Here is a 25,586-nt window from a genome sequence, read left to right as displayed (position 1 = left end):
AAATTTCTTCATGTAAAGTATGTTCTCCAACCACAACTGAATTCAAGTCGAAATCAGTAAGAGAAGGAAATATGAGAAATTCACAAATATACAGAAATTAAACAATACACTCCTAAATAACATATGAGTTAAAGAATAGATTCCAAGAGAAATTAGAACATACTTTGAGATGAACAAAAATGAAAGCACAGCATAGCAAAACTTATGAGATAGAGCTAAAGCAGTAACTGCAAGGAAATTTATAGCTTCATTACGAAGGAAAAAAATCTCAAATCAATGACATTACTTTCACCTTAGGAAACTAGAAAAAGAAGAGCAAACTATATCTAAAACAAGCAGAAATAATAAAAGAAATAATAAAGGTTAGAGCACAAATAAATGAAAAATAGAAAACAATAAAGAAAAGTAAATAAAACCAAAAGTTGTCTCTTTGAAAAGATGAATAAAATTGACAAACCTTAGCAAGAGTGATCAAGAAAAAAAGAGACTTGAATTACTAAAATCAGAAATGAAAGAGGGGACATCACTACTAACCTAACAGAAATTATACACACACACACACACACACATATATATATATATATGTATATATATATATATATACACACACACACACACATGCATATATATACATATGTGTGTATACGAATTCTACATATTTAGGATAACAATTTAGATAAATTAGATGATATAGACAAATTCCAAGAAAGACACAAACTATTAAAATTACCAAGATACAAACTACTCAAGAAGAAATAGGAGATCTGAATAGATCAATAGTAAAAAAAGAAGATTGAATTAATTATTTTAAAACTTCGTACAAAGAAAAGCCCAGGCTCAGATGGCTCCTCTGATGAATTCTACCAAAAATCTGAGGAATAATATCAATCCTTAACAAACTCCTTCCCAATTCTTCCTATGAGGCAATCTTATGCTAATACCGAAGACCTCACCAGAAAAGAAAACTATAGACCAATGTCCTTTATGAATATAGATGCAAAAATCCTCAAAAAAAAAATATTAGCAAACTGAAGCCAGCAACATATAGAATGGATATACACCATGACCAAGTGGGATTTATCCTAGGAATTTAAGGTTGGTTTAATACCTGAAATCAATCAATATAATACACCACATTTAATAGAATAAAAGACAAATACCACATGACCATCTTAATAGATGTGGAAAAAACATTTCACAAAAGCCAGCACTCTTTTGTGATAAAATCACTCAACAAAGTAAGCCCAGAAGGGAACTTCCTCAATCTGATGAAGGGCATCTAATATTTAAACAAACAGTGATGTGGTACATATATATATACCATATATATACAATGGAATATTACTCAGCCATAAGAAGAGATGAAATACTGCCATTTGTGACAATGTGGATGGACCTCGAGATAATCAAACTAAGCAAAATAAACCAGACGGAAAAAGTTGAAAATCACATATCACTTATATGTGGGATATAAACCTAAAAGCAGCAAATGAACAGGACAAACAGACACTCATGGATACGGACTATAGACTAGTGGTTACTAGTGGGGTGGGGGAAGAGGGGGGAAGTAGATGGGGGAAAGAGGTCAAATATAGGGGGATGAGGGGAGGGAGAAGTGGATAAAGGGGATCAAATATATGGTAGCTGAAGGAAACTGGACTTTGGGTAGTAATCACACAATAGAATATACAGATGTCAAATGATAATGTATACCTGAAAATTATATAATTGGATTAACCAATGTTTCCCCAATAAACTTAATAAAAATAAATAAATTAAAAAAAAGAAAAATAAACAAACAGGTAATATCCTTAATGGTAAAAGACTGAATGTTTCTCCCTAATATCAGGAATAAGACAAGGATGTCTACTCTCACCACTTCTATTCAATGCTGCACTGGAGGTTCTAGACAGGGTAACCAAAAAGTGAAAGAAATAAAAGGTAGCTAAATTGGAAAGGATGAAGTAAAATCATCTTTATTCACAGATAACATGCATTTGTATACAGAAGGTCCAGAGGAATTCACTAAAACCATTAAAATGAATAAACAAGTTTATCAAGATTCACAACATGAGATCAGTATATAAAAGTCAATTGTATTTCTATACACCAGCAATGAACAATCCTAAATGTAATAAAGAAAACAGTTCTATTCACAATAGCATTGAAAATACTTAGGAATAAATTAGGAATAACTTTAACAAAACAAGTGGCTCACTATATGTGATTATAAAACACTGCTGAAATTAAAGATCTAAATAAATGGAAACACATCCCAATTCCATGGAATTGAAGATACAATATTGTTAAGATTGTAATAGTATCCAAATTGATTTCACAGAATCAAGGCAATCCCTATCAAAATCCCAGATGTTTTTTGGTAGAAATTGACAAGTTGATCCTAAAATTCGTATGGAAATTCAAGGGACCCAGAATAGTCTGAAAAGTCTTGAAAAAGAAGAAAAAAGGTGGAGAACTCACACTTATCAGTTTCAAAACTTTATACAAAGCTACAGTAATCAAAACTGTGTAGTACTGATGTTAGGACAGACATATAGATCATGGAATAGAATTAAGAATCTAGAAATAAACCTTTATATTTATGGTCAATTGATTTTTGATAAGAGTGCCAAGGAAATTCTATGAGAATCGTCTTTTTAACAAATGGTGCTGGGATAACTGGCTATCCACATGCAATAGAATGAGTTTGGATGCCTACCTCAAACCACACACAAAAATTAACTCAAATGGATCAGATATATAAATTTAAGAACTAAAACTATAAAACTCTTAGAAGAAAACATAGGAATAAATCTTCACGACTTTGGGTTAGGCAATAGCTTATTAGATACAACACCAAAAGCACAAAGCAAAAGCACTTCTTTCACTCTGGCTGAGTAAAAGAAGCCAGACAGAAAACATCAGATATTGTGCGGGTCTATTGCTATAAGACCCCCAGAAAAGGCAAATCTATAAAAACCAAAAGTAGATTAGTGGTTTCCTAAGGTATCAGGGAAGGGGGTGGGGAAACGGGAGGTGGGGATGAGGAGGGAATGGGGAGTGACTAGTAATAAGTATGGAGTTTCTTTTTTAGCTGACGAAAATGGTCTAAAATTAGATTGTAGCGATAGCTGCACAGCAGTGTGAATATATCAAAACCATTGAATTATCTATTTTAAATGAGTACATTTAAAACAGATATGTGTATGTGAATTATATCTCAGTAAAACTATATAGGGTGATGAATTCAGAGAGAAGGATATGATCTGCTTATAAAGGTAAGTCATTTTTTATCTCTGTATTATAAGGGACAACAGCATCTATGCTGAATCTTCTTTGCCACTTGGCGAACAGTTAGATTACCTACCTGTTCCCATTCATGCTTTGCCAACTGTTCAGAAAAGGATGTAGTTACTTTGGTTCCTCGAGCCATGCCTATTTTATTTTTCTTCCCATCAGTAACATAGTTATCATCTACTGGAGTTGGTGGCATCAGCACAGATTTCATCTAAAAAAAACAAATTCATCCTTTAGCCAAAGCCTATACTTAGTGTGCTATACACAGAAACTCCAGTACCGGTTGCTATATGGTCTGTATTGTTGTGCCTCAACCCAATGAAAAATACATGGTCACCTTTTCTATCTCACCGACCTCCTTTATCTTAGTGATCCACCAATCTCTACAAAGCAGGCTTGTTAAATTCTATTTGTACATTTTTCAACTAGAGACATTCCCACTAGAGTTTCTAAAGCACCTCAGAGGCACAGATGTCAGTGCTAGACATGTTCTAAAGGGTATCACCACAGGGAATGCAAGATGCTAAGGGAAAAACTAGTCACCCTCTGAGACTTAATCTATACTTGGGGCTAAGAGAGAACCAACAGGCTTTGAGCTTAGAAACACCTCTTATGAGATTGGCTGCTTTTCATTTTGTTGTTTTTCCCCAGAGAAATGAGAATAAGAACATCTGCATTCAGAGAAGTTCTTCAAAGGGGCATAAGTTGAAAACTTCGGAAGCCGTTCAATTTAAATGCAATGTGGTCTCAATCTGACCCTGCCAGCAATTGATGTTCTCTGATCATAGTAAAAAAAAGTGATGCATTTCTTTGGAAAATAAAACATCTTTCTGTTAGTACATCAATTACTAATAATCCCTTCCATGTTCCTTTACATAACCTGACACTGTAATTTTATACAAAACAATTCAAAACAATATTTCTGTTATGTTTGTGGCCTTAGTTCAGTGATGAACAACTCTCTGTAGTAGGACCTTAGTCTCTTCTATAAACTAAGGTGTATATGAAATCTTACTTTTACTCTCAAAAATAAAAGTGAAACTTATTCTGAGGTCCTGTCTCATTGAGATGGTTGGAAATTCAATCTCAGCTAATATTTGTGAGTTCACAACCTACCCTCCCCATTTCCCCTTAGCCAATGTCCCCAGGTTTTAGACAGAGCAGAATATTCTGGGAGGACACTCGGGACTTGGGTCCGCACATCTTCCGATAAGTTCATTAGGCAAGGTTATGTGGTCTCTTAAGTATGCATGGCCCTGCTGTCTTCAAGGCCACTTGGAATCAAGGCTCCTGTCCCTCCTTAAGGCACCATACCATCATTTTCTCTTGAAGGTCCTATTAGCCATCCCTTCCCATACTACCTGCCAGGGAGTTTGAAGAATACTAAACCAAAGTCCTAGTCTTATAGAATCTTCCTTCACTGTCTCTCCGCACTGACCCTCCCCGCCCCTCCTGCCCACCTCACAAAATGCCTTGAATGTACCTAGAATGGAGGTTGTCATCAGGTTCCCCCAAACCTATCCATCACCAATTAATAATTATACCACAATAACAGGTAGAATCCAGAAAGCATGGCCGCCCTACACTTAAAGGGTCCTAAGAAATAGGACATTGGGGGTTATGATATTGGAGTTGAAAATCTATTTTTATATCTCATCTCATAGAGTTCCAAAGGCTCAATTATATTGAATACAACAAATATGTGCTGCCAGTTAAACCTCGCCCTAGGCGGGGTAGAAGATATAAAAAATATACAAGTCAAATTTTTATCTTTAAAACCCATCTTATGAGTAGGCATGAAATCTGAGGTATCCAGAGAAAATTCCAGACCCACATACATCTCCCTAGGGTCTGTCTTCATGACTGAAATTCAAACCTCAGTTCCAAGTATCAGGAAAAAGGAGAGAGAGTTGAAAAAAGAGAGCTTTATATTCGGAGCTCACTCTCTGAAGTTTTCTTCATCTAGTTAATTATATTTAATCCTCCCAACAATTCTATATAGTAGGTATTTTCAGCTTTAATGTATAGGTGTGGAAACTGAGGCTTAGAAAACATTAGTTACTTGCCTAGTCACCCAGCCAGGAAGTGGCAGGAGCAGGATATAAAGCTACGTACATCTGTCTGATGTCAGAGCCTCATGGTGTTTAGGTCAAGGTGGCTCTTAACTTAGGGTCTCCACAGAGATAGGACTAGGCATTCCAGAGACAAGATCTTAGTGTCTCAAAAGCCCTAGAGAGGGCTAGCTGCTTGGCGAACCTCGGGAAGGGAAAAGTTTCAATCTGATCAATTGATAGTGGCTGCCATGGCTAATCAGTGCTGTTGTCCAAGGGCAGGTGGTGGTGGAGTGTTGCATTCCTGCCATGTGCTTGCCAATATTTGACTGACAAAAACATCATGTTCCCTTGCTCTTGGCTAGAATCATATTCACTCATTATGTTAACGCTGACTATCTCATGCTGATCAAAACGTCTTGACTATTTGCTGATATCATGAGAAAGATGCCTTAAAGTTAGAGTGGCCTTAAAATTTATTGCAACTAGGAGACTTTCTGAAAGTAAAGGGAGGGGCTACTAACAATTACACCAAGATAACAGGTGAAAACCAGGAAGGATGGTCCTCACTGGGTGAGGCTTGAGAGAAAGCTATGTAAAATCACCCACAGAATCAGGAAGAGCGTTGTAAAAAAGTTTTTATCCAGTTTTGTCTAAGGTTTGCCCTGCTTTGGTTCTACATCTCTTACAAAATATTCAATAAACGTTGATTAAGTACTTACTACATCATAGGTGCTGGGGTTATATTAGTGAACTAGAGAAGGAGAGGAGGGAGAAAAAAAACAGTACCACAGTTCCTTATTTAATCTTGGTAACTGTTATAAAGAATATACACAAGGGGCTTGGGAGCATAAAGAAGGGGACTTGATGTGGTCTGCATGTCATGGAAGACTTTGCAGAGGAGGGGGTGTATTTAAGCTGAAATTATCATATGTGTATAATGGTATAAGGGCCCTAAAAACTCAAGGTGAATAAGGGTCACATTTCTGTCTATATCAAATTAAATTCCAGCTCCAGACCCCACATGCCTAGATTGGTTGGAAGCTGATTATGAGTCCTGAGGGGTAAGTGTTCAGATTTCTCACTAGGACCATCTATGATCATCTAGCTCCAGAGCTGCTTCTCATGCCTGTGCGGCACCCCATACACCCCTGGTCTGGGAGCGTGGCTGGGCTCCAATATGGCAGGAAGACAACAGCAGTCACCCTGCAAGGCCTGGCCAAAGGAGCCTTTCTCAAAGTATGGGAGCTATATGGACCCAAACAACACAAGCCTCAGAGGTTTTATACACATCCTTGTTCTGCTTTTGTTGTATTTAATGATTACTTAGATTTAAAAGATTTCAAAAAAAATTACCCTGAGCCATTTGGATTTGGAGTATGAGAAATCATGTCAATTCAGAAACAAAGTGTTATATGATTCCACTTATATGAGGCACCTAGGGTAGTCAACTTCATAGAGACAGAAAGTAAATGGTGGTTGCCAGGGGCTTGGGGCAGGGAGAGTGGGGAGTTAGTGTTCGATGGGCATAGAGTTTCAGTTTGAGATGATTAAAAGTTTTGGAGATGGATGGTGGTGATACTGGTAATGGTTGCACAACGATGTAAATGTACTTAATGCCACTAAATTGTACACTTAAAAATAGTTAAAGTAGTAAATGTATGTCATTATATTTTACCACAACATTAACTAGAGATTTTAATTTTTAAAAATCAAGACTTTTTACTTTTAGAAGCTATATGAAATGCCAATATTTCCTTATTTTACCACTTTTATCATGAATTAAAAATTTTTGCCCATATATAGAAATTATCCATTTAGTTCTTTATCATACAATCATAGATTTTCTTAGAATTTGTACTAATCATTTCAGAGTTACAACAATCACTAAAACACAAATGAATACAAAATAATAAATGAAACGAGGAGGTATATATCCTCTTATAATCTCTGAGACAGGATTCATGTAAATATTTTTCTTACTTTGTTTCTTTTTATACTGTAAAGTAAATTCAAGTCTGTGGATTCCGATATCCCACCATGTATGACCAGGACTTCATTGTCAACGATTGTACCAATTGGGAGCCAGGCAAAGAGTTCTTCCAAGAGTTGTAAGATTTTTTTTCCATGTAGCTGTAAATAAGAGCTTGAATAAGTTTCATTTTTCTGATAAGTTCAAGTTTATTGACTAGTACCAATGTACGGACAAAACACAAAACAGTTTTCATGCCACCCAAACGAAGGCAGCATGGAGTCACTAACCCACTAGCATTCATTAATCATGTCTTTTTATTCTGTATTTTTGATACTTTGCCATCTTGGAGACTTGACGACCCTAGAGGAGAGACTGTCTCTCCCAGGGCTAGCTAATTTCTAGATATAGTAAATGATTTACTTTTCATATGATAACCAATCCAGAGCCCACATTCTTAACCACCTCATTTATGGGGCTGAAATTAATCAAACTAGCCAAGCCTAAATCTGTTTAAACTGCCTCCCCAATTCCCTCCCAAAGAAACCACAATAAAGGCTCTTGCCCACATTTTCCCCTCATTCTCTCTACCTTCTGACCAACCCTGGTACTTCATCATGTGGCCCCCAATTTCATGTGCTGTGCTTCCTGTTCCTAAGTAACTGTGAATAAAAATCTCTTCATTTATGACAGCCATTTCTGTGTCTGCATACCTGAGTAAAACAAATCCCAGGTACCTTTTAAACAATGGAATATGTTTGTACCTATGCTGAAATTCACACAAAAGTCACAATGAAAAGGCTTGCTTTAGTTGAGAAAGAAAATTAAGCCTCTACTATGGCCAGGACTTCCTGCTGTGCTTTTAGATTACTGGTATGGATTCTGACTAGTTCACCCATCACCTTTGCTGAAGGTTCTTTTTTTAACTTCTATGTATAGACAACAAAGAGAATACAAAAAAAAGTACATGAGTCTTACCTTATATTTATGCAAGATTTCTTTTGTGAAGCCATACCTGAAAAAATAATGGGATTTAAACTACTTAATTAAATGTTGATAATGCCTGCTTACATGAGTCAAGGCAAAAATGGCAGGCCTTCACATCTTACTATCACAAATCCCAACAATTCAAGAAACTAGACTTCAGTTAGAGCTAACTATTACTTTCCCAAGTCTTTGCTAGGCATTCTGGGAAGGAAGGAAAGCAGCCAATGATTTTGTCCCTACCCTCAAGGAACTAGTAGGATAAGTGGGGTAAGAAGATACATTCTCATAAAATAATCATTACAAGACAACTTAAAAAATATGTGGATAGCTTGTGTAGATGCTACTGTGTATTCAGAGAAGTGTGGTGTCGCAGCTAGAAGAAGTTGTGTGGGAGAATGCTTTTCATTTAGATAGAATTTCTCAGACCTCCTATATTTTATAGTAAATAAATGATAGGGGGAAGAGAAAAGACTGAACGAAGACAAAGAAATGCCTAGAAGATAAATGAGTTGGCTTTTAATATTCTCTCTGATATAGCTCGTGTAATGGTATTGAAGGTTTTAATAGAAAGTGTAGGAATTCTAAAGCCCAAATAGCAGTCGCTGAGGGAGATTGAATGATGAAAATTTTTTCAATTACTTTTTCTTGCCTTAGCATAATAGTATATACCCTTAATACCCAACGTAGTGAAGTTGGAACACAACGTATTCACTACTCACTGTAGGTTTCCATGCAAATCATGTCATGCCAGGCTTCTACAGTGTAACATTATGTTTTTTGAGATAAATTCAGTCCTGCACTCACCAAAGGTGTCCATGTTGTTAAATCTGATGGACACCTTGCAGTCTTCATCTTTCTTGCCCTTGCTGAAACACTAAGTACAGTTGACTACAGAGTCCTACTGGAAAACTTTCTTTTCTTGGATTCTGTGACAGTGAACTCTCCTGGTTTTCCTCCTACCTTCCTGGCTGTTGTGACCTCCTTTGCAAGTTCTCCTCTACCTAGCCTTAAATGTTTGAGTTCCTTCAGATTCTGTCCCAGACCCTCTTCTCCCTTCACTTTCTCCCTTAGCAACCTCATCCTTGCCCAGGGCTTCAATAACTATCAATGTGCCAATAATACAGGACTGCTCCAGGCTGCACTTCATTTCTGAGCTCTAGCCACGTATACCCACTGCCTACTTAACAGCACCTCAAATCAGATTACCCCGAATTGAACTCGTTTTTCTCTCTTACTCCAATATTCTCCTCTTATGTTCCCAATATCTGTGAATGATGCTGTGTACTCCCAAACTCAAACCAAGAACCTAAAGGTCATCCTTGCTTCTCTCCTCTTTCAAGTACCCCATACCATGCTACCAAGCCTTAAATCATCATTGCCTAACTTCCCTTGAATCTTATCTATTTCTTTGCATCTTTCCCCACCACTCTCATCTGAGAATCCATCATCTATCTCTCTAACTACCTCTTAATTAGCCTCCCATATCTATTCCTGTCCCTCTCCAAATTACTCTTCCTGCTGCATTTTAAAATACAAATTTTATATTTCTCAATGATTTTCTGTTGTATTTGAAAGAAAGTCTGAATTCCTTTGCATAATCAAACTATTTCTTATGTCTCTAGCACTATCGGACACCATCCTGCCCCTCAGTCTAATATCCTGCCTTCCTGAACTTCTTTCAAGTTTAAAAAGTCTTGTCTTAAGTTCTGTATAAGTCATCCCCTCACTGTGAAAGACCATGGCTTTCTCTCTCTCTCTCTCTCTTTTTCTCATGAAACTTTGTTTTAATAGGGTCTAAAAATTCTGTGACAGATTTTTGGTCAACTTATTTCCATTAAAAGTACTGATTTTAAAAACTAATAACTGCCACACACACACAAAAACAAATGGTCCACAAAACATTCTCCTTTCCTTCTGAAAGTTTTATGATACCTTGTAATCATTAACCAGTCTTTTACTATTAAACTTACTATGGTCTTCTCTTGATTGCCTAATTCATCTTTCAGGTGTCAGGCTAATGCCATACTTTTATGAGGAACCTTCTGTCACCTCTCATACAGGCTGGTTCCCTTACTTTACAAACTCATCGCACTTGAAAAACCTGCTCAATGTGTATCTTGCCTGCTAAATGTAAACTCCATGAGGGCAGGGGCCATATCTTTTTCATTGTAAGCACTAAGTGAACATGACTGGCTAACTGAATAAATGAAAGAGTAAATGGCATGTCCAAAGAAAAATATTAAGCTACATTATATATAACAGGTCTCCGATAATAGTCTTGGGATTTTTTCCTCATAGTCTTAGCATTTCCTTCTACACCTAAGAATTAAAACTGAAACTCTGTACTCTGGCCAGGTGCCAAAACTGCCCAAAAAACAAAACTAATCAGTTACTGAGCTTTGATCAAGGCACCCAAAAGCCCAAGACAAAAAGCATGAAATAAGCAATGCCTTCTACTGCCCTAGGACAAACTGGTTCCTGTATTTCATAAAACAAGAAACAAAACAAGAAAGAGAAGGAAGGAGGAGGAAAAGAGGGGGTTGAGGAAGAGGAGGAAGAAGAAAAATAAAGGGAAAGGGGAACATTTATCACCTATTGTGCCTTTCAATAAAAATTGGTAAATCATTTAACCAATCTTTATTCCTCAAATCTCCAATGAGTCAGATAGTTGAAATGCTATGTTACAGCTGTTGTCAAGTATGTTTATGAACAACTATGCCAGAAGCAATTACCATGTCATAAAAAATATACAAATCAGTGAAAAACACAGTACTAGTTTCTGAAACAACATCTGAGGCAAGCCAAAAGAGTAGCAATAGAATGATTCCATCTAAGCCTGCTTAGAGAACTTACCACACCTCCAAACCTGGCCTAACAAATCTGCCCAGCACACATATTAGACTGTAAAGGGTGGGCATGGGATAAAAAAAAAGAACATAATAGAAGGGAGAAGGAAGAACAGAACTGGAAGAAAAGATAGGAAGGGGACTTCGGAACGATGTATATTCATTCGGTGGAAGATTAGGGGTTGTAACTAGGGGTAAGAATTGAGATCTTCCTTGAAAGTCCCTTCACCCTTACTTCTTTACATGCACTTGTAACTCTCTGCTAAGAACTAACCATGGCAGCATTTTCTAGAATGGGGAACAAAAGGAAATCTAAAGGCCCAAGTTACCTCATATTCATTAAAAAATCTTCATGGTTCCCTCTGTTCAAATGCAGGCTATTGGGGTAGACAAGAAAACTCACAAACAGGATCATTAGGATCTCTATGGAATTTTTTCCTCGATCTACGAAGTCACCATTAAAGATATATGAGTTGCTTTCTGAGGGGAGACCATTCTGTGGAAGGAAGGAAGAAGGGGAAAACAAGCAGTTAAAAGAATGTACTTTTCTTTCTTTTTTTTAAAGAATGTACTTTTCAAGTAAAGTTTTGTATTTAATGTCCCTATGAACATGGAGAAAGAGTCTGAGTTAATACTTCCATTGGGAAAAATCTTCTCAGTTGCTTTAGTCAGTTTCACTCTTCAAGGGCAGGTACCTCCTACAAGGGGCTTGTAAGTGACAAATTAGCTTCGGACAGGAAGATTCTGGGGGGATGGGGATTGGTCATTCTACCCACCACCTACTATGAGTTTGCTCTGAAGGAAGCTATTAGGCCTCTCAAAAATGGTTACTCTCTTTTCTTCCTTCTCCCTCGAAAAGAGGGAAACTTCTACCCAAAGAAGAACACTGAACTAAGAGACAAAAGTCCTGCATTCTACAGGGTTCTATGTTTAACTTCTCTGATCTATGAGTCCCTCAATTTGCAAAAAGAGGATGACACTATATCCCCCTCCCCAGATCAAGTGAGAGAATGAATGTGAAAGTACCCAGGAAAGTGTAACACACCATGCAACTGAGAACAGAGCTGATATACCACCAGCACACACTGATATCATCACACCAGGTATTGATAGCCCATGTGTGTTCTCGTTGCTTACTGACCAGCCATATTAGTGATTAAATATTTTGATTATCACTTCTGAGTATGACATAATACTTTTAAACACAGTGTTAGCATGAAAAAAGAACTTGGATCAGGACAAAGGTCTGGTCTTTATAACAGCTATTAATTCATTTACTTATGTAGTACTAAACTCTAAGACAAAATGAACATGCCATGCCTACCAGGCATATCATATATCATGCCTAATAGAGAAATGGCTGAGTGCATCTCTACTGCATAGTGAAATAAATTCAAATGTTTAAAAAATATATTACAAAGAGAAAAATTTAAGCACTCATATATCCAAATGTGCGTTCTCTTTCAAAAAAGTTACCTTTAAGAAATAATATACATATTCTAGTTATAATAATCATTTTCAAACTATTTTCAAATTCCTCTTTTGTTAGATTTCAAATTACATAAGAAAGTCTTATTCCTTTATACTCACCTTCCTAGTATTTATATACATTTAAATTGTTCATATCAATACAATAGAAATAGTTGAAATATAATTCAGGTTAGGGCATATAACTTAGAGATTCCAGAAGTCATTATGCAATGTAACATGTTCTGAAGGCAATTGGAAACAAACAAGCAAATAGTGACATAGTGTTCTGCGCCAGACATAAGAAGACTTATTCTCTAGTCCAGCTCCACTATTATCCATGTGTCCGTAGGTAAGTTACTTAATCTTTATGAGCTGTTAGTTTTCCGATCTGTAAAATGAGGATGATAACTTGCTTACTTACCACACAAGGCTACATGGGAACTCAAATGAGACTGTGTGGATAAAATTGCAGGAAAATCAACCATAAAGTACCACACAAATTAAGAGATTCATTGTGTTATGACCTCCGTGTTATTTCTAAAATCCCATTACTTTATATTTTCTTAAACATTAATTCATGTAACTTTATTTACACGGGGCTTAGATAGCATGAACCAATCGCAAAAATGTTGGCTATCGCTCATCAAAACTTAAAAAAGGGAAGGATTCTGTAACTCTGATACTCTTCCTACCTCTAACCTTCAGCTGTCTGGGATGAGTAAGCTGGAGGAGTCTGAGAAGTGTTGGAGGCTATAGGCTCTGTGGGATGTCCACACTTGAAAAAGGCTAGAGGAGGAACAGCACAGAGCCCTGGGGTGAGAACATGGAAGAACTAGGCCTGAGGGGATCTGTGGATCCCTTGATAAAGGGAAGACCCTGCCTAAGAGCAAGTTTGTGGTCTGGGTTGGGGGAGGGGGGTTGGATCTTGCTAGAAAAAACCATAGGGGAATTTCTTCCATATCTCTGAAACTAAAAGAACACTAACACTTGCATTCAGGGACAACTAGGGATATAGAGACTTCCTCTCATAGTCTTCATACAGGAGTAGAAACCGTTGCACCTCTAACTATGGAGAGGCTTAACCTAGCCTAAGCAGAAAACTAGAAAATGGAAATAAGCTAATACTTAAGGAGATCTAGTAACCAGAAAGAGGCTGACCAAACATATCAGTTATAGTCCTGTCCCCTAATAAGATAAGACTAATGGAGGAGACAGAAGACTTCATTTTAAAAATAACAAGAGGACCATAAAATAAAGAACAAAACATTAATAATTCTTGACATTTAAAAATGTGCTATTTGAATTTAAAATATTAATAAATTACAGCTAAGTAAAACAAAAGAATGGTTGGAAAATACATTATTGACCTGAAAGAGCAAGTAGATGAAAAATCTCTCATACAGAGCAAAAAGCAAAATGATGGAAATTATGAGGAATGAATAAGAGATTAGAATTCAGAGCCAAGAGAACTAATATGCCAATAATAAGCATTCAGAATCAGGAAAAAGGAACAGATGGAGAAGAGGCAATAATTATATAAACAAGAGAGGGGATTTTCTATGGTTAAAAAGAGACTTCAGCCTGAAGTTTGAAAGGGCTCATGACTCCTATGCACAACTGATGGGGGTAGGGGGAATATTCCTATTACCTAGTAAAAGTCTTAGAAGCTACCAGACAGAAAGAACAAATTACGGGAAAAAAGAAGAATCGCCCTGGTATCAGATTCCTCATTGGCAGTCATAAGAAGTAGAAGATGGTGGAATAAAATCTACAAATTAAAGCATGTACTGATGGAAAAAAATCTACAAATTAAAGCGAGAAAAGAGTGCTCATTTCAGCAGCACATATACTTGAGTGGGGGGAGAAAAGAAAAAGAAAAGGACTATGAACTAAGAATCCTATACTGACCAAGACATCGCTAACTTCTCAGGGCGATAGAAAGTATTTACAGATGTGTAAAGTGTCAAATACCACCACCAACATAAATGTTCTTCAGGGTGTAGTGATCTAATGCCACAAAAAAATGAAAATGTATTGATTGCTTTTTATGTACTAGAGACAATTTTAGGTGCTAGAAATACTGAAGTGAACAATACCAAGTCCTCGCATTCAAGGAGCTTGCATTCAGAGAGTATAGCACCCACATGCCCCATAGAGGAAAACACTCAAGAAAATATTCTAAGCAAATAAAAGCAGTAACAATAGAAAGACCTCAAGCAGGGAAAGACCAAAAGGAAAGAGTACGAATGTGAACAATGAACCTTGCAACTTATAATTAAATATAAATCAATAGTGATAATGTGGAACTTGCATTTAAGAACTAAACAAGAATTTTAGAAATAGAAAAGACATACTATTAAGGAAAACCTAATAACCATCAAGAACTAAAAATATGGCATGAACAATAGCTAGGATTTGCAGGAGAGGTGAACGGAGAAAAGTAAAATTCTCTACAAATCTCATCTGAATGTGGGACATAACATGAGAAAGTGTAAAAATAAATACATTTATCTTACTGGAGGAGAGATACGATAATGGTGGAGGAATAAAGTTATAGCTATTATGTATTTAAAATGTCAGGAATGAGTAGATAACCATTAGTGAATGAAAAAGTACAGCAAAAATGCCAACAAAAACAACAGTAAAAAAGAAAACTTCACTAAAACAGCACAAAGAAAAAGAAAAGAATGGAACAAAGTGAAATAAATATTAGACAAAATAGAACGGAAAAAAATTTTTTCAAAAAATCTGTTGTTATAATAAATGTGAACACCTTAAATTCTCCCTTTAAAATACGAAGATTATCAGATTGTGCTGAAACACAAAGTCAGGTATACATATAGTTTGCAAGAAATACATCAAAAAATAGATAAAGGGAAGTTAAAAACGAGGTAAATGCAACAAAGAGAAAGCAAAAATTTGAATATTAATACTAGATAAAGCAGAATTTAAGATTAAAAGTGCTAAATGAGATCACAAACTAATATCACATCATAATAAAAAGCATTATATGAAGAAGATACAATTCATGAACTTGTATTCAATAAACAAAAGAACAAGTTATTGCTTCATATATTTATATACTATAAATGCAAGAAAAAATGTTTAAAAGTACAAGCATAGTAAAATATTCAGATTGAATTATTGGTTTAAAATAATGTTCACGAATTCTTTGATGCTCCCTTTAAAAGATGAAGCTTAATTTACTACCCATTGAATGTGGGATGTACTTAGTGATTTGCTTCTAACGAATAAGGAAAAAAGCAGAAGCGATGGTGTGCAACTTCGGAGACTAAGTCATAAAAGACACTACCACTTTCTGCCTGCTCTTTCTCTTAAATCAACACTCTGGGGAAAGCCAGCTGCTGTGTCATTAGAATACTCAGGCGGTGCCCTATGCAGAGGCCCATGTGGCTGTTCTGCCAATAGCCAGCAAGGAATTGAAACATTGTGCCTACAGCCATGTGAGTTAGCAACCTTGAAAATGGGTCCTCCCGCCCCAGCCAACCTTTCAGATGTCTGCAGCCCTGGCCAATAGTTTGACTGGCCCTCATTAGAGACTTTATGCCAGAATTACCTAGCTAAGCTGTGCTCAAATTTCTGATCCTCAGAAACTGTGAGATACTAAATGTTTGTAGTTTTAAGCCACTAAGTATTGAGGTAATTTGTTACTCAGCAATATATAATACATATAATTAGACAGATATACTAGAAAATAAATATATGAAAAAAATTTAACATATATCCAATGAGCTTAATTTAAGAGATATATGGAGAACTTTGCATCCTACAAATAGAAAATATAATTAATTTTTCATTTGTCTATGGACCCTTTATGAGAATCAATCATGTACTTCACAAAAAGAAATCCTTAACAAATTCAAATAAGAAATATTTCATAGGACACATTATCATATCATAATCCAATAACATTTGAAAAAAATTAAAATATTATTTGAGAAATTCTAGCTCCTTGAATTAAGATCTTTGGAAATTAAAAATTATAGTCAATAAGCATTGGATCAAAGAGGAAATTAAAAGCAATATTACAAGTTCAACAGAAGGCTCAGTTAAAACTAAAATTAGAGAAGATGTATAATTTAAATACCTTCATTATTAAAGAAGATGTACATGAAAGACAGTATTCAGTTTAAGAAATTAAAAAAGGACAATAAAATCAAATAAAGGTAAAAGCTGAAATTAATGAAACAGAAAACAAAACAAAACAAAAAGATATATAAATCTAGAGGGTGATTCTTTGAAAGAACCAATAAAAGTGATAAAATTGATAAAGGCATCATGAGCCTGACTAAGGATAAGTGAAAAAAGAGAATGAAAAAATACGTAAGATTAAAGATCACAAAAAAGACAAAGATATAGAGAATTTTATATATATATATATATATGTATGTGTAGATTATATAATATCAACATCTATGACGATGTACTTCCACATTCTAGAAGAATGAAGAGTTTCCTTGAAAATTAGAAACTACCAAAACTGATTGAAAAGAAGCAGAAAATTTGAATAATGCGTTGGCTCTACATGGCTTTATAGCAGAGCTCTATCTCAATTTTCAAGAGTAAATAGTTTTAATGTTATTTAAACCAATGATTCCATCATCGGTTGCACATTAAAATCTCTTGGGAAGCTTTAAAAAGTACCCAGGTGTCCATTAGAATCTCTGGAAATGGGACTCAGGTATCAGTATTTGTTTTTCCCCAATATCTTGGGTGATTACAATGTATAAACTGAGTTTGAGAACCAGAGATTTAAACTCCAGACTTTAGAAAAAGATGGACATCTCTCAAGTTCATTTTATTAAAACAGCATAACATTAACATCAGAATTTGAGAAAAGCATTCAACAGTCTAAAATTATATTTATTATACTTGGATGGTAAACATGTTTTCAACTGTGATAACAAATTTTTCTGTATGAGAACTTCTCATCTCCAGTTAAACCAAACTTTATTTGTAGCTATTTTACCACTACTATGAGCAAAGAATAATAAATTTATTTAGTCAAACCTAATTTTAGGCCCAAAATAATAATGGGCAGCTTGGCCATCCACCTTACACAGCATGCTTGACACCCAATAAGTTTTAACCTTTTCAAAAAGTCACGCGCGTTGTGAAAAGATTAAGATTTGTGATCATGAAGCTCATTCAAAAGAATATGTCACAGCCTCTGGAAGTGATTCTGAAAAGAGTCCTAAATATATACTGAATGTCTGTATATGTTGAGCCTCTTAATTCAACCGCTACAAAGAAGGTGTGACTCATTTGGATGTATAAGATTTGTCCTGTTGGTTCAGGATTAGTCATATTACTTTATATAGTTTGAGTCAAATACATTTTAGTCTTAGAATAATAAGGGAACTAGAAAACAGATCAGAGGATGAGAAGCTAAGTCTAGTGGGACATAAGTCTCTAGGATATTTATGGTTCTGGTTACTAAGATTTCTCTGGGTTTTCTTCAAAGAAGCAAAACTTGCTGATATACCCCATCCTTCACTCAGTTCCAGTAAACCTAACTCTCTGACTTATTCTGCAGCTGATACACAACAAACCATCCATAACAGGGAAATGAAGTTGACAAATACAGAAAACCCAGGGTAACTACAATTCTGAACAGCATTCGGATGACCTGCAAGGGTTAAAATACAGCAGACTGCAATGAATTAACTTGAATAGAGACAAAAACTAGACATTTCCCTATAGTCTCACCTATTTCCTACTGAAGAATTTTACAACAGACATCTAGGAGATATCCCAGTTTTTTTGGACATTTTCTCAAGGCATATCAAACAATAACCTCTGGATCTCAACTTCATGTTATTTTAATTTTTATTTCTTTTGAGAATCCTGTTTTAGAAGTCTGTTCTTCTGATTGCAAGATACTGCCTTAATCTCGAGAGGGAAAGAATTGACTACTGTGGCTATGTGAAACATATCAGTGACAGAGAAAAAAGAAAATACTTAATTACCTTCTCAACTTGAAAAACACAGGCATGAGGGGCGGAGGATGGTAGGAAGAGAGAAAAGGAAAACAAGATGGCGCGGCTTCCAATGGACAGCATTGGTATGACACCCACAGGGTTAAGAGTTAATTAGCTTCTCTCTGTCCATGTGCATCTCTTTTTCAGCTTCAGGAAGTCTCCATTCACAGCATGAATTTAACAAAATAATTTGCCAATACTTGATCTGAAAATTTCAAGCTTTGTATTCAACGGGGAAAAATGTCTTATAATTTTAACAAGGCTAAGGCTCTAAATGAAGTATTTCAAATCGGTCACTCTAAGTAAGTAAAAGTGGCTGATTAAAATTAACCTTTTCAGGAAATGAAATCTAAAAATATGACCTAACTAATGCTATGTAAATTGCTTCATTTGATGCTATCTGAAGCCATATAAAGTTGGGATGCCCTTTTAGCACAGGTCTGTCATAGTTAGCAGTGTGTCATTCAGAGGAAAGAATTCTTCTCAAACACAGATAGGATGGTGATCTAAAAATGTCTGGCTTAAGTAGTAAGGTGCTAAATAATACAATTTTTAAGGACAAGTTAATATTAAAGAAACCAAAATCTCAAAACAAACAATAAAAAACAATCATTAGTATGAATCTCACCATTTTTTACAGTGTATCACAAAAAGTATGTGAGAATAAAATCTTTTCTGATCCTCCAAAACTTTCCTTCATGATTTAGGCTCTTACTAAATTACTAAAATTCTTTAAAGAGATTGTCTTAAGTGTCACCTCATCCAGGAAGTCTCCCATGAGGTTAGGTGTCCTCCAACATGCTCCCTTGCTTATCTCAATCATAACGCATCCCATTCTGAACTCTCTTGTTTTTCATTAGTTGACCTTCCCCACTAATCTGTGATGTCTTTGGAGCCAAAAACTGCATCTTAGTCATACTTTTTGGCCACTCCTTAGCAGAGTACCTCATGCATAACAGGTGTTTAATAAATATATGTGAAATGAATGAACTTCATATTCATCTTTGTGTCTTCCTTTAGTTTTTATATAGTACCCTGAATATTGTACGAACCAGATAAAAGTTTATTGAATGAATAAATTAGTGCACAGATTCACTTGTGCATTTGATCAGTTATAACAATAGAAGTCTTGAACCAAACTTACCACTTGGAGGACAAAAGAATAATATGGAGAGGCACCTCAGAGATATTACATTATAACTCTTCCTCTTAGGCTATGCCCTTAATGGGCTTAGGGCCAGCCCCAGCTCTGCAGCCTGCTCATCCTGTACCATATAAAATAACAGACGAGGAAGAAATTGTCTAGCAAAATATCAATTGAAAGATGAATTACAGTTTTGCCTGATTCAAAGCATAAGGTTTTCCGAGTTTCTCTTTTGGGTTCACAGAGAAGAATCAGTCAGAGTATAATATAAGCTTTGGTCACGTATAGCTCCAAAAATCTCCAACAGGATGTAGTTTTCCAAACTATTCTTTGTGATGTGATTCAAGTTCAATCAGAACTTGAATAAAATAAAAATAATTTTAATAAGTTAAATGATAACAAATAAAGGTAAGTTGATAATTTTAATAAATTAAATGATAAATAAATAATAAATTAAATAAGGATAAGTTAAAGCATAGTCACTAGCTGCTTCTAAACAGAAGACAGTGAGCTCGTGGCTTACACTGAGGTGGCTCAATCCTGTGCGCTCCTCTGAATGAAGTGGAGGAGAGCGCCACACGCAGGGCCTCATAGGTAACAGATTCAGCACCTTGTTGATGCATTGCATATGGTAGTGAGAACCTGCCACCATCACAGAAACTCTTCCATTTCCTAGCAATCGAGTGATTGCTTGGATCATATCAGCACCTGTTGTAATCCCTGCACAGGCAATCTTTGTATCTGATGCCAAGAAGAGACATCTGCCACTCTCTATGTCTCTCCTCATTTTTAAGGTGTTCTTCCTTTCCTCCTCATCTACTTTCCTACCCCATCACTCTTCTCTCAACTAATTTTTCTTTTTTTTTCATATTCTCTCATCTTTGTATACCTAAGGCCCAATAATGATATTCACTCATACTGTAAGCACTGCTGAAATGAATTTTCCAGATCACTGAAGCTTACTCCTTTAAAAGCTAAAATATGTTTAAAAATTACTTTAACCATTTTGGCTGGGAGTTGTGAAAATGTGCCATTTGTTCTCTTTACTTCTTAACAGAGATGTGTACACTGTAGAATTTGAAACGCTCTTGACCACACAGGCATATCAATCTAAGCATGCCCTCAGGCCCTTGTGACAAGTACAGAATGCTATTTCTGACACACACCGCCCCAGGTCACTGAAGATTACCACTTAGCTTCTTAGCTCATTTTTAGGGCTCTAGATGTCCTCTTATTGTCCGGAAGAGCTTTTACTTTTCATCACTGCCACTGTATCTAGCTTCTGCCTTTCTCCTCCCACTCTCTAATCTGCTGATTGGGTGGGGTAGTCAGACTGGCAAACTTGTAGGAAACATGTGTCAGATAAAGTTTTCCTGATATATGTTCACTGGTCTTTGAGTAAGGGCCTAGGAACTGTCCCGTGGGTAAAGTTCATTGGATTCGTGACAACAATTTCAAGAGCTCAGAAACCCTCGTTACTTAATTCTGGGTTTCAGTAGGAGTGTTAAATGAAGATGGTAGACAGGAATTTGACCTCTGAATAGGTGAGGTATCAATGTCATTTGTATTCATGTAAAATTGTGGCTTCCAGAAGGGTTTGTATTCATGGTTTTAGGCTGCACAATACGTTGCACTCTATGATCTAACATTGGTCTATTGTCAATCTTCATTTAAAGGTCACATAAAAAAAATGAGACAGAAAAAGGCAAAACACTGACTTTTGCAAATTAGAGATCATCAAACAGTATAGCTTCCCGAGATATCTCTGTACCCTGCCTTTTTCTTTTCCAGCCTTTAGCTTAGGATGCTCATTGCCCATAAGTGACTCGCCATCATCGCAAACACACAGGGTCATTCTCCCTTCCCAGACACCATTAACTACATCATCTTTTCAGTTTCTCAAAGGGGGACCTTGCTGTTATCAAGAGCTCTTCCCTGTTTCCCTTTTAAACCAGCCAATTTCAAGATTCTGGTGCATGTGATTTATTCCACGTCCAAGACACATTTTACTTGCTTCTCACTCAAGCCTGCTAAAAAATTCAATCCATGGATCCAGAAAGCTTCTGCTTTCCAGACAACCCTATCACCTTCATCTACCCAAATCCACCCCAAATAATAGCGTCTACTCTTTCATCATTGGGCTCTCCATCTCTACTTCCTGCACACTATCGTTGGTTAACTCTCAAAATATTTCTTGCTTTCATGTAAATGCTATATTTTACCTTTAGTTCTTTTTATAGTATTCTTTACCACCCACCTCCTCCTGTTCAATCTTTACATTAGCACCTTCCAGTTTTTATGTTCCATATAGTTTTACTAATAGAATTAAAGAAACATGTCGGGATTCTCTCTTTCCTCACCTGTCTACTCCAGAGTCCTTTCCCTGTTCACACCTTAATATCTTCAACTACCTCTCCAGAAATTTTTAAAAATATCTCGAAAGTCACTTTTCCCATTTAATTTACTCAACTATTTCCCCTTTTATGTATTTCCCCAAACCTCTAGAGAAATGATTACCAGATTTTCTATTGTGGTTATTCCCCACATACATCTGACCCCTCCTGCTTCCTCTGACTGTAATTGCCAACGATAGCAGGACTGGACTTCTGAACACTTACACGGTGCTATACAGCATTACACAAATCCCATTCCCCAAACTGCAACTCCTTGGCGTCCCCCCACCAGTCCATTCATTCACCTCTCCCATAGCTTTCCAGTTTGGCCAGCTTCTTGGATAAAAACTGTTACATTACATCTGCACTTGTTGTACATATCCCTAATAAAACTAATATTGTTATCTGCCCTAGGACTGCTCTCCCTCAACAAATATGCAAATATACAACAAAGTTATTTACCTTATAGAAGATCAAAAAGAGGTCATCCAGTTTCCCATGCAAATCACCTGAAATGCAAATGAAAATTCACTACTCAGTAGGAAACAAGCAAATACCCATTTTGTCACAGAGTTTTAAAAGTGAAATACTGCTGATATACTTCAAGCATTCTCAGGGCATTGGGTTTTCATCCTATGATTATATTAATTCATCAATTTGTTTCCATAGCACTTTATGGGAACTTTGTCCCCTTTCCTATAAGGGACAGCATCAGATACTGCAATTTTCTATCCACTCCTGCCATTTATACAGTGCTTAGCTTCCTGCACGAAGGGTTTACATGAATTATACCATTCAATCTTCACAGGTACTCTATGAGATGGGTATTATTTTAATCATTTTTGTTTTACAAATGAGCCTCAGAGTAGTTAAATAACTTATCTATATACAGTTACCCAGCCACCAAGTAGCAGAGCTTGGGATTCAAACCCAACTTTATCTCTCTTCAAAATTGAAGCTCTTAGCTATTATTCTGTACTGCCTACACTGTAATCTCTAGGAGAACAGCAATAATATCTATCTTGGTATTAAACCCCCAAGTGCCTCCCATAGTACCTGGTGCATAGCAAGCATTTGAAAAATACATTTAATTGCTTTGTAAAGCCATGTTTTAAAGAATATGTTCCAGTAGTAGCATCTAAACTTAAAAATTGTGAGTAGATAGTTTACATCCTTTTAATGAGACAGTTATAGAAAATAAAAATGGAAGCATGGCTTTATAAAACTCAGCCAACTAATGAAAACAATATGTATATATTCAAAAGACCTATTTCAATAACTGTTTCTAGGTAAATATTTCATCAGCTCTGATCTTAAATCTTTATTCTTTATAACCAACTTAATTATCAAATAGAATTTAATTTAGGAATACTTTTCCTCAATTTGCTTAAAATTCCAAAACCAAAATTAACCACATCTATGCAACAGAAGATTCCAATTATAATGGGAATAAAATTAAAATCCTGTATTGCCAACACTTATTTATAAAATGACTACAATATTAAGAGCATATTAATACCAGTGTATACTTAAATCTCATTGCTTTCATATGGCCTCATTCCAAATCTAAGGAAATAAAAATAGAAGAGCTTTATACTGATCAGTTAAATATTTTTAATGATTTTATTTTGCTAATTTTCTTCTGGGTGACTTGTTTTTCAAAGATTTGGGTAGAGAGAACTGTTACAGCTGGCATGCTAAAAAATGAATTGGTTTCAGGATATTAAGAGCTGAGACTATAAAAATATTTTTAACTTCTAGTTGGACAGCAAAAGATAAAACTTGTATCATGAAAAAAATAGCCACAGAAAGATGTTTCTACTGCAAACAAAAACATGAGTGCAGGACTGATTATCATTTATAACATAATTGTAGATTAAAATACCTCCTATATTTCAGTCATGTTGAGACCCATGTAGCATGTTTAGATGTGTACATAAAAATGCATCTGGAAATTAAAATAATGGTAAAGTTTTATCGTAATTTCTCTCCCTTTCCTAATATTGTTTTAAACAGATGTCTTTGAAAATATGGCCCCAATTTTAAATTTTATATGATGACCAAATTTTTCTAAGTTCCATGGGTCTATTAAAAACAGATAATAATTGCTATGCTAAGAGAATGTGCTGGCCTTGGCTTTTCCCTCTACTATTGGTGCTATGTGGGAAAAGCCCAGAAATAAATGCCCAAGATGTGGGGATCTTTAAATGAATGGAACTGTCCAATCGATCCATTCCTTAGTCTTTGTATCATCATTGAAAGCAAAACATCAGTCAAAACAGTGCATGATGGGGAGGGGGTGAGCAGTTACTACAAAGAAAGGCATGGAAGGAGACACATTTTTCTTCTGGGCCTCAATTTAATCCATAAGAGCAAATAATAAATGGATGGTCTCTATAAGAACCCTTTGGTTCTTACACTGCGTGATTCTAGGATTCCATGCCCTCTATTTAATTCATGTCTTCTTCCAGATCCTTTTACCTAAATATAAATCTACAATGGCAACTACGGGTATATTGGAAACATGTGGGAACAGATCCCACTCTCTGTTTGACCTATTATATATACTCTGACAGCAAATCTAACCCTGGCTCCATAGGCTTCATGGGTACGCATGGCTTACTAAGCCTCATGACCCTAAATCCTTTGTCTCCATGAAAAGTAAGAGCTGGTGAGGCCTTGAATAAAAGGCCTCCACTGGTGCTGAGATGCATCACCTGCTAGGCAGAGATGTGGTGGACTGATTAGTTGGAATGGAACCATTAAAGACTCTTCAAAAATCCTGAGTCGGGGCATGTCATGGAGCATGTACCACTCCATCAAGTCCCTGTCACCACTATCAGATGCTAGAAATGGAAATGGTTTAATTGGATTGTCAAATCCACTTCTACCTGCCAGAGTAAAAGAAACACAAGCTAAAAATTGATCTGGAAAATAACAATCACTGTTTTGTAACCTAAAGGCTTCATTAGAAGTTAAGGGAATTGCTATTCCTCCCACGCACTCCATTCTCAGACAGGTGCGAGCATGCTGAGCACCAACTGTGTTGAATTTCAATGTGTACTGTTTCTTGAAGCAATATCCTGCCAGGCTGGCCTATAGGATAACAAAATCTCAATCTTGTTATTTAGAAGAACAAGGAACAGATTTCTGGGACATTCCCACTCTTCTAAAAGCTGCAGAGACCAGTTGGAAAAATCTAAAACGGCAGCCAAGGGCAGAAAAGAATTTACTCTGCACCAGGCCTTGGGCTTTTCTCTTCCCAGCATAAGTGGCATGCAGAGGCACACCTAGAAAAAGCAACATGGAACAAAGATAATGAGAGACAGACAGAGGGCAAAGAATGCCTATTCTATCCATGAGTGGTTTTCTGTATGAAAATGCTGCCTTCCTTTATAAAAAGCATGATTTTTAAATTTCTTAC

At 36.1% G+C, this 25,586-nt stretch overlaps 1 protein-coding gene across 3 annotated transcripts in view; it reads right to left on the bottom strand.

The window, feature by feature from the left end:
• PPEF1 (protein phosphatase with EF-hand domain 1) overlaps positions 1 to 25,586 on the bottom strand; it is a 107,007-nt gene that overhangs the window by 17,826 nt on the left and 63,595 nt on the right. For all 3 annotated transcript variants that reach the window (XM_036227194.1, XM_036227195.1, XM_036227196.1), the window contains 5 exons: positions 22,625 to 22,671; positions 11,483 to 11,649; positions 8,299 to 8,335; positions 7,332 to 7,481; positions 3,368 to 3,508 (listed from right to left, as the gene is read on the bottom strand). In XM_036227194.1, coding sequence (XP_036083087.1) covers positions 3,368 to 3,508; positions 7,332 to 7,481; positions 8,299 to 8,335; positions 11,483 to 11,649; positions 22,625 to 22,671 — 542 coding nt within the window. The remainder of the gene's footprint in view (positions 1 to 3,367; positions 3,509 to 7,331; positions 7,482 to 8,298; positions 8,336 to 11,482; positions 11,650 to 22,624; positions 22,672 to 25,586) is intronic.

The sequence above is a fragment of the Rousettus aegyptiacus genome, unplaced genomic scaffold (assembly GCF_014176215.1).
Source record: "Rousettus aegyptiacus isolate mRouAeg1 unplaced genomic scaffold, mRouAeg1.p scaffold_m13_p_9, whole genome shotgun sequence".
Lineage (NCBI taxonomy): Eukaryota > Metazoa > Chordata > Mammalia > Chiroptera > Pteropodidae > Rousettus > Rousettus aegyptiacus.
This window is presented reverse-complemented; position numbering and strand designations above follow the sequence as displayed.